The following is a 10,312-nucleotide window of genomic DNA, read 5'->3' as shown; positions in this document are numbered from 1 at the left end:
TGAACGTTATTTTGTTATCACACTACCTTTCCGCGCTGGTATTTTGCTCACAGTAAATTCCTCTTCAGTAAAATTTCAGTAGGAGTTTTAGACATGCGTGCCAGCTACGAGAAGAAACTGGCAAGACGCGTCACACACCGGTGACGCCACCTCAGAGCAACGAAAAGGCATGTGACCGATGCACAGTTCAGCACATCTGTCCAATCCGGACACAGTGAATTCTGCTACCGTAAGCGCAGTGCACAATCCTTGACAGGCTACCAGTCACAGTGGTTTCGGTGCAGAGCCGCTGCATTCTCCTAAAGTGGGCTAGTGGTTACCTGTAAGCGGCTGCTTCGGCGAAAGAGGTCTCCGGAGTAACGAAAGACGCCGTAGTGAAGGGTTCCGGAAATTTTGACCACCTGCGGTTCCTTAACGTGCACTGACAGCGCACAGTACACGGGCCTCTGGAATTTTGCCTCCACCGAAATTCAACCACCACGGCCGGGACCGAACCCGCGTCTTCCGGGTCAGCAGCCGGGCTCCAAAATCACTGAGCCACCGTGGCGGCGTAAGAAGTGACTGAAAACAATGTTCGGGAAGAGACGAAGAACTCAGTTGAAGTGCTGTAAACACACGGGATCTCGAACAACAGGTGGCATGGAACATCAGAGCAAAGTCGTTCTTTCCTGCCCCCAAAAAACTGAGTGGGCTGGCAGCAGACACCACCAAATGAGCAGAGCAGGTGACGTGTGCCACCTTTCCGATTGCGTACAGCGCAAAGTTAGCGTAGCGCATCGGAAACCGTTGAAGTGCTACCTTCATTTGCATGCGCAAAATGGGAATAAGCGTGAACGAACGCCTCGAGGAAATTTTAAAATCAGTGGAACAGTCACAACCTGAAATTTGTTAAGTTCACTAGGGTTTAGACTAGGCAGTTCTCTTATATCCCCACAAGCATCAAATTTTGCGGGAGTTGGTACAAACCATCCATATTTACAAAGAACCAGATATGACTGTGCGGCACGCTTCTCTAGGGCTGACTGACTGCGCGCTAGATTAGTGTCATATCAAGCGAAAGCCTTTATCAAATTGAACGCGCTTCTTTCCATGTGCTTTCATGCGATGTTTATTTTCTAGGTTAAGACGCATGCGTGGAATTCCGCGGAATAGTATTTTAGTATGAGGTTTTCTATTAAAAACGACAGTTCTTCGTTGCGTGCGAGTACGTGAGCTACTTTCAGACCGAGACACACTTCAGATTTACGCCGAGTACTCACGTGCTTTAAGGTACAAGAAAAGATCTGGACCCCTTTTAACGGTGAATATTTGTTTCCTCGTGATGTGGACGCTGAAATTGAAAGGCGTTCCGACTGCTGTCAACGACGGGGCTGTCGCTATTAATGGCAAGATATACTATTTCGACATCAGCAGCTCTGAACAGAACTTCGTCGACGTGCACATTTTCTGCCCTCTGCGCTACCGCTGGTACCTTGAGAGGACGCAGCCGCTACCCCGCGATAGGCCGGTGCAGTTTTTAGACTTAAAGGTTGTAGCCTTCGGCGACTGTGCGTACGTGTGCGCTCTTCGGGGATTGGGCCAGCGACTGGCTTCCCACGACAACCTGTACCGCTTCGACACCAACACAATGACGTGGAGCCGTTCTGAGGTGTGCGGTGATGAGCCGAGCTATCTCAGCAGCGTTGCGTGCGTGGTGCGGAACCGAATGTACATCATCGGCAGCCCGCAGGTAGGTACGTTGCACTTCCTTGACCTGGATACCTACAAGTGGCATCGAGTTCACACAACTGGAGACGCTCCAGCGTGCCCGCCTTTTAATTCGTGCTGTGCTATTGGTAGCCGGATGTATGTTTATGGAAGCACGCCTGGCAGCAACACTGTGCATTACCTGGACACTGTGAACTTGACCTGGGTGCGCCCGCACGTAGAAGGCGTAGCCCCAACGCTGCTCTTCAGTCATAGCGTCTTCGCGTACAACGGAGAGATGTACGTCTATGGAGGTTACAACACAGAGCAGCGCACACTCGTTACAGACCTGCACAAGTACGACCCAGGGAAGTCTCGCTGGACGCAAGTGAGGCCTAGGCGGTCGGGTCCTTGTCCCAGAGTGTTCCAGGCCTGCTGTGTGATTGGGGACCGGGCGTTTCTGTTTCGTGGCCGCACAACGACGAGCATCAGAGAAGGTCACTCGCCTCCACGAGATCGGCAGCTCGTCGCGGCCTACCACTTCGCCCAAGTGCCAGTGAATGATCTGCACGCGCTAGACTTTGCACCCACATTGGAGACGTTGTGCCTTGCGGCGGTCATAGATGCCCATTTAGAGATCGGCGTCGTGGCGCCGACGGTAATGGAGACATATAATGCCATGACAGGTGAAGGCAACAGATGAACCCTGTCGGACTCTACGAGCAGGCATTGCGACTGTGTTTGACAAACCCTATTAGAGGGTGCCTCGGTAAGATGGATATCATGTAGGAATAAAACTTCTGTTTACCTGTCTAGCCACAAAAGGCCTATTTTAGTTCTTTATTGACCAAGCTTGTTGCTTTTTTATTTGCTTAGCGGACGTTATTAAATCGAGAGCATTATATGACTCTGTTGCGTCAGCAGAATGTGTCCATAATTACACCCGCACGTTTACATCATTCTCTTAAAATAAATGTGCGAAAGTGTGATTGTGACAGATAGTGTGTGATAAAAGCCGGGGCCCAGTGTGTCAGCACACCTTTTCTTTTACTGACAGTCAAGGATAACGATTTCCTCGAAAGCTGTTTATTATGTCACAGCTTTGGGTTCTTGTAGTGTCTTTGCATTTCGGTTATACCTTTTTTTTTTGCTCCTTTTGGCTTAAACTGCCCCGTGTCCGTTGTTATGCTGAGCACTTATAAATCAGCTTTCGCTCTATTCTCTTATTCTTCTAAGGAATGCTTTCGTTTTATCTTTTTTCCTGTATGATACTGCTAGCTTTTACTTTTGATTTCACGTTTTTTTTTTTTAACTGCTCTGGATAGCGGCTTTCATTTTGTGCCCTTTGCCGTTGTTGTCTTATTTTCTACTGGTCCTAGTTTCGGCTCACTGGGCCTGCTGCGTGTTGAATTCTTGATCTACACGTGCTAAAAGTTTGATAAGGCTATTGATCGATAGTGTTTTGATACGAAGATTGCCTTACGTGCTGTTCCTCTTTCTGGTGTCACGTGGGTTCTGTCTCACATTTAAAAAGATGCTCATTGCTCGGAATAAATTTGGATGTTCGGCTCCTATCCTGTTAACTTTAGTGTTCGTCCTCATCTTTTCGGCTGCTTTCATTTGCCATGCAAGAAGACCAACAAGAAGAAACCACAACTTCAGCAGATATAAGTATAAGCCGCGATTCTGTAGCGCTGACTGCGTACGAGATTAGGCTTTTTATCAATTTGAAAGCCTTTGGCAAAAATGGGCCTGCTTCTTTTGATGTGTTTTTATATTATGTTTGTTTTCAGGGTTATCACGCATGCGTTATTTGCGGCGGGATAGTATTTAACTATGAAGTTTTGTATAAGAACGCAAGTTTTTTCTTTCTTTGTCACGTCTGTCACCGTCTTGGAAAGTCATACCTACCTCAGAACTATAATGTGTACGCTCTTGCTTTCAGCCATAAAACAGGGGCCCAGATCCAGTCTTACAATGAATATCTGTCTGTCCGAAATGTGGACATTAAAGCTAAAAGATGCTCCAATAGCAGTCAAGATCCAGTCTGGGAGTCAATATTTGTGTTTCCGAAACGTCGACGTTTTAGCTGAAAGATGCTCCATGAACTGTCAACAGCCATGCTGTCGCTATTATGGGGAAGATCTACTCCTTCGACGTCAGCTACGCAGAACGACACTTCACCGACCTGCACATTTTCTACCCTGCATACTCCAGTTGGGACATTCTGAGGATGAAGCCACTATCCGGCGGTAGACCAATGATGTTTTTAGACTTGAACGTAGTACGCTACGGTGACTGTGATTACCTGTGCGGTGGCTGGGGAGCCCGGAAACCTGACTCGGACGGCAGCCTTTACCAACACAAAGCATAGAGCTGTCCTGAGGTGTGCGATGATTAGCCGAGGATTCTGTCATTCTGCGTTTGGGTGGGGCATCGTATGTTCAACATTAGTAGGCAACCGCTGGGTTCCGTGCAGCATATCTACCTCGTTCATCTGCATACCTACAAGTGGTATCGAGATCAAACAACTGGAAACGCTCCAATATGTCAGCATTTAGACTCAGCCCGTGCCATTGGTAACCGTATTTACGCTTGGGGTAGCAGCCCTACAACAACTCTGTGTTTTACCTGGGCACAGACAACTCGACCTGACAACTATACAGGGCATTCCTGTTTCGTGGCCATTCTTCGAAACGTATCCCAGTTGGTAAGTTCCCTCCAGGAGATCGACAGCTTCCCTTGCCTCAGAAGAGTTGGCGGATCTGCACGTTCTAGACTGCGCCCACATTGGAGACGCTGTGCCTTGTTGCGCTCAGAGATGCCTCTGTGGCGTGAACACCACAGCTCGCACCCCTGGTTGGCCTCGGGCTGACGTTGCAACTGTTTGCAACAAAGCATCTTAGACGGTGCCAGAGCAGTTGGACATCATGTGTCAGTCAAACGTTTGCTCCTCAGCCCACATACGAAATGGCCTATTTTAGTTCTTGATTGAACAGGTTTGTTCCCTTTTTTTAGGAGCGCAGCTCTCAGGCGCCCGGTTCTGCGTTTCGCGGTGTTGCCGTCACCGTTGGCCGTTGTAACCTGGAGAGGGCAAAAGCGCGACCTCCTCCCCTCCTTAGCCATTAAAACAAAAAAAAAACAGAGCCGCTCGGACGGCTCTCGCCGGCGCGCGTGGAAAAACGGGGGAAGAGGAACCCCTGGAGAGCGACTAGCCTTCTGTGTGTGGCTTCCCCCTCTCCCACCGTTCGCGGACTCGGCGCGCGGGAGGATTGCCGTCGATTGTTCTATATTGTCACGGCCAGAGGAGCCGTGAAGGTAGACGTCGGGGAGGACCCAAGACCGGGAGCCTTCTTTTTAATTATCGAGCCAGCTTCCACGACACAGAACAGAACAGCGCGCCACGAGAGCCCACCGCCGCTTCGTCGTCGTCTTCGACTCAGCGCGGAGGCCGCGCGGCGCGCTAGGCGCGTGGCATTATTCCCCCCCGCGAAAGCAAACATCGTCTCGATGTGGAATGGGATATGTACAGTGAGGGGAGGACTGGGGGTGAGGTGAACTATACAGTGCGCGCTAGATGACATGCAGGGGAGGAAAGTTCACACGTGGGGTAAGGGGAAAAGGTACGAAACAGCGTGAACACAGCGCTCAGTCACGCGAAAAGTACGGCTTTAAGCGCACTACATGCACGATTTCAGGCCGTTGACGCTGAGGGCCGACGACCACAGTTCCATGGGGGACAACTTCGTAGTTGACGCTGTTCAGGCGGCGCAGGACCTTGTACGGGCCAAAATACCTGTTTAAAAGCTTTTCGCACAATCCCTTGCGGCGCACTGGTGTCCACACCCACACGTGGTCAACCGGCTCGTAGTGCACGTCCCTGTGCCGAAGGTTATAGTGTCGGGCATCGGCGCATTGCTGGGCCTTGATGTGCAAGCGGGCCAGCTGACGGGCGTGCTCTGCTTGCTCCACGAAGTGGCCAGCTTCAGGGGGAAGCTCTGCGTCGCCGTACGGCAGCATGGCGTCTAGCATCATGCGGACCTCTCTGCCATACACGAGACGGAACGGGGTGAACTGGGTGGTTTCCTGCGTCGCGGTATTATATGCGAAGGTGACGTACGGCAAGACCTCATCCCAGGTTTTGTGTTCAACGTCGACGTACATCGAGATCATTTCCGCCAATGTTTTGTTGAGCCGTTCCGTTAGACCATTTGTTTGGGGATGATACGCTGTTGTTGGTCGATGAGCAGTATGGCTAAGCGCTAAGATGTCACGTAGGACTCGGGCTGTAAACGCCTTGCCTCGGTCAGTAATGATGGCCGATGGGGCGCCGTGTCTAAGCACGATGTCGTGCATAAAGAAGTGGGCAACTTCGGCGGCAGTACCTCGCGCAAGGGCCTTCGTTTCAGCGTAGCGGGTCAAGTAGTCTGTGGCGACTACGATCCACTTGTGGCCGGAAGACGAGAGAGGAAATGGCCCCAGAAGGTCCATGCCAACTTTGTCGAATGGTATTTGTGGCGGCTCGATGCACTGAAGCAGCCCAGGAGGCTTGAGCGCGGGTTTTTTTCGCCGCTGGCATTGCCGGCATGTCCGGACATAATGCTTGACACTTGAAGTTAGGTTGGGCCAGTAATAGTTCTGCCGGATTCGGGATAAGGTGCGGGTAACTCCAAGGTGGCCGGAAGTCGGTTCATCATGGCAGGCAAGGAGGACTTCATCCCGCAGATCAGACGGTATGACGAGCAGGTAAGTTGTCGGACTTGAAGTAGAGTTCTTTTTATAAAGCACCCCTCTCCGCAGGCAGAACGACGATAGTCCACGAGCAAGGTTTCGTGGTATTTCAGGGCACCCACCTTCGAGATGTTCGATGAGCAGACGGAGCTCGGCGTCGGCACGCTGTCTGGAAACGAGCTCAGATGTGCTGACCGCTCCAAGGAAGCTATCATCGTCGGTGGTGTCTTGCGGAGGAGGTTCGACGGGAGCACGTGACAAGGTATCAGCGTCGGTGTGTTTCCGGCCTGACTTGTAGGTGACGGTGAAATCGAATTCCTGCAGGCGTAATGCCCAACGTGCTAGGCGGCCGCAAGGGTCCTTTAAATTTTTCAGCCAGCACAGCGAGTGGTGGTCGGTGACGATACGAAACGGTCTGCCATAGAGGTATGGGCGGAACTTGGCGGCGGCCCAGACTACCGCTAAACATTCTTTTTCCGTGGTAGAGTAGTTCAACTCAGCACGCGACAGTGCGCGGCTGGCGTAGGCAATTACTTTGTCGACACCGTTTTGCCGCTGAACTAGAACGGCGCCAAGACCGACGTTGCTCGCATCCGTGTGCACCTCCGTGTCGGCGTCTTCGTCGAAATGTGCCAGGATGGGCGGTGATTGGAGTAGGCGTCGTAACTCGTCGAAGGCAGTCTGCTGTTCGTTGCCCCAGGAAAGTGACGTGTCATCACGGGTTAGGAGCGTCAGAGGGCTGGCGAGCTGGGCGAAGTTTCTAATGAAGCGGCGATAATAGGAGCACAGGCCCAGAAAACGACGGACAGCTTTTTTGTGGGAGGGGACCGGAAAGGCAGCAACGGCAGCAAGCTTCTCTGGGTCAGCGCGGATTCCGTCAGCACTAATGACGTGCCCGAGGAACTTCAATTCGGTGAACCCAAAGTGGCATTTTTCTGGTTTGAGGGAGAGGTTGGCGGATCGAACGGCTTTGAGGACAGTCCTGAGGCGGTGCAGATGTTCCGTGAACGTTGCGGAAAAAATGATGACATCGTCAAGATAAACAAGACAGGTCTGCCACTTCAAACCGGTGAGAACGGTGTCCATCATTCTTTGGAACGTGGCAGGAGCACAGCAGAGTCCGAATGGGAGGACGCGAAATTCATACAGCCCGTCCGGTGTAATGAAGGCGGTTTTCTCACGGTCCCTCTCATCAACTTCTATCTGCCAATAACCACTTCTGAGGTCGACCGAAGAGAAGTACTTGGCTTGACGAAATCGGTCGAGTGAGTCGTCGATACGCGGGAGCGGGTACACGTCTTTCTTGGTCACACTGTTCAGCTTCCTGTAGTCGACGCAGAACCGTAGTGTCCCGTCTTTCTTTTTTACGAGGACGACAGGAGACGACCACGGACTGCTTGACGGTTGGATGACGCCGTCTGTGAGCATCTCTTCGACCTGTGTTTGAATAGCATCTCGCTCACGAGGGGACACACGATAGGGCTGCTGATGGATGGGTCGGGCTCCTTCATGCGTGATAATGCGGTGTTTAACTATCGACGTTTGGCGCACTTTGGACGACGACGTGAAACACGCACTAAACTCCCGCAAGAGGTCCTGGAGTTGCCTCTTTTCAGTGGGTGGAAGGCCAGGATTTATGTCTACGCTGGTGACCGCTTCGGCGTCAGCTCCAGGTGTGTCCTCCGCACAAGCAAAGCATTCGGCCACTTCCTGAACATGGTCGACGTAAGCGATGGCTGTGCCACGGAACAGATGTCGATGTTCATTGCAGAAGTTGGTGACAAGGACCTCTGTACAGCCGTCATGAAAGGATCCAAGGCCCCGTGCCACCGCAACCCCCTTAGTGAGTACGAGGGAGACATTAGGCTCGACAACCCGGAGTCCCCTATGTGGCTCGTCGCAGGTAACTCTCGCGAGAATGCTGGCACGTGGTGGCACCGTAACGTTATCGTCGGCGACTCGCAGGGCGGACCGAGAACCCTGGTGCGCAGGTTCTTCTGTGGCCATTGCGGTCGAAAACGTCACCAAGCGGTTCGGGAGGTCTATGATCGCACCGTGCTCGCGAAGAAAGTCGATGCCAAGGATGACATCACGAGGACATTCGCGGAGAACGAGAAAAGTGGCAACGAATGTGCAGCCTCGAACCGTAACCCGGGCCGCACACATGCCGAGTGGTGCGACAAGATGTCCGCCTGCCGTGCGTATGTCGGGACCGTCCCAGGGTGTCGTCACTTTTTTCAGGGCCGTCGCAAGCCGTCCGCTAAGGATAGAGTAATCTGCGCCCGTATCAACCAATGCGCTGACCTCCTTTGTGTCGACGAGAACAGGGATATCCAAGGAGACCCTGCCTTCAGTACGGCCCGTCGATGGCTGTTGTGGAGGATTCAGTCGGTGCGGCGGCGGAACCTGGTCGGCGACTGGGGTTGCGCTGTCGGAGCGATTCAAGCGGCGCGTTGGGGGAAACTCTTCGGCGATGCGGCGTTCGGCGTCGGGGCGATTGGGTCGGTGCGGCGGCGGAAGCGTGTCGGCGACTGGGGTTGCGGCATAGCGGCGATACGAAAGGCGCGTCGGGGAAAACTGTGCAGCGATGCGGCGTGCGACGTCGGGGCGATTCAGTTGCTGCGGCGGTGGAAGCTTTGCGTCGGAACGGCGTTCGGCGGCCTCGCCTCCAAAGGCCGCCGGAGCTAGTTTTCCCGACGAGGGCTCGAGGAACCACGTTGTCCTGAGGCGAAACGGGACCCAGAGGGCGAAGACTGGCGTGGAGAGGGCGATCGCGACTCGCGGCGCGGAGGAGGTGGTGAACTACGCTGGCGGGTGACATACTCGGCGATGTCTTGAGGGCGCTCTCCAGGGCGTGGACGGGGGCTGTCGACAGAAAAACCGCGTAGTCCCATTTCGCGATAGGGGCACCGCCGGTAGAGATGGCCGGCCTCACCACAGTGGTAGCAGAGCGGGCGTTGATCCGGAGTGCGCCAGAGGTCAGTCTTCCGCGGTGCCTGGCGCCGATCCGCCCAGTAAGGAGTCGGCTGGGCAGAGTGCACCGCGACCAATGGTGCGGTGTAAGGCGAAGGCCCAGGAGATGGGGCCGCGCGGCGCACGACGTCCGCGTACGTGACTGGCTGGACAGGAGTCGGGTACGACGCGGGATCGTATGGGGTCGGTTGCGGCGCCGGCACAGCTGCAGCGTCTTGTGCCCTGAGTGCCTGTCGGACTTCCTCGCGGATGACGCTGGTGACGGAATCGACGCGAGGGGCAAAGGTGGCTTGAAGGTGCTGCAGCTCCTCGCGGACCACGGAACGGATGAGTTCGCGAAGAGACTCCGGATTCGTCCTGGGATCATGGTCCAACCGGTCCAACGTTGATAGAGTCGACGTCTTGCGCAGTTGCCGGTCGTATTGATGGGATCTTTGCTGCAGCAATTTCTCCATGTGCACGGCGTCGGCCAGGAACTCCGCGACGGTGTTGGGCGGGTTCCGCACGAGGCCGGAAAAGAGCTGGTCTTTTACGCCGCGCATCAGGTGCCGCAACTTTTTTTCTTCAGGCATGGCCGGATCGGCGCGATGGCAATATTGTCCGAGTCATTTCTACGCGACGGTGACGGAGAGGGCGTAGCCTTGCGTGCGCCAAGAGATTCCCTCCACCTCTTCACTCACGCAATGGTGGCGGCGCCACGACAGAAAATTCCAGATGCTCCTCGAAGCCACTCCCGGCATTTGACAAGTGAGGACGCACGTACAGCGCGGGAAGGAGAAGTTTGCTGCGTAGCCGGCACTGTGTGTATGTGCACGCCTGCCTTGAAGCGAAGAACAGACAGACGTGGAGCGAGCCTATATAAGAAGAGCGTTGACCGCCAGAGCGGCTGTTTAATCTTCAGTCAACAAAATCTGTTTTGTTT

General features: G+C 53.7%; 1 protein-coding gene across 1 annotated transcript; it reads left to right on the top strand.

Annotated features, from left to right (window-relative positions):
• The first annotated feature begins 1,321 nt into the window (after positions 1-1,321).
• On the top strand, positions 1,322-2,389 carry LOC149335497 (kelch domain-containing protein 3-like). Its single transcript, XM_089553940.1, has one exon. The coding sequence runs from the start codon at positions 1,322-1,324 to the stop codon at positions 2,387-2,389; it is 1,068 nt and encodes a 355-aa protein (XP_089410066.1).
• Positions 2,390-10,312: the final 7,923 nt, after the last annotated feature.

This window comes from Amblyomma mixtum, chromosome 7, assembly GCF_055824585.1.
Source record: "Amblyomma mixtum isolate Tamu chromosome 7, ASM5582458v1, whole genome shotgun sequence".
Classification (NCBI taxonomy): Eukaryota; Metazoa; Arthropoda; class Arachnida; order Ixodida; family Ixodidae; genus Amblyomma; species Amblyomma mixtum.
The sequence above is the reverse complement of the archived record's forward strand: the minus strand, read 5'-3'. Positions and strand labels throughout refer to the sequence as shown.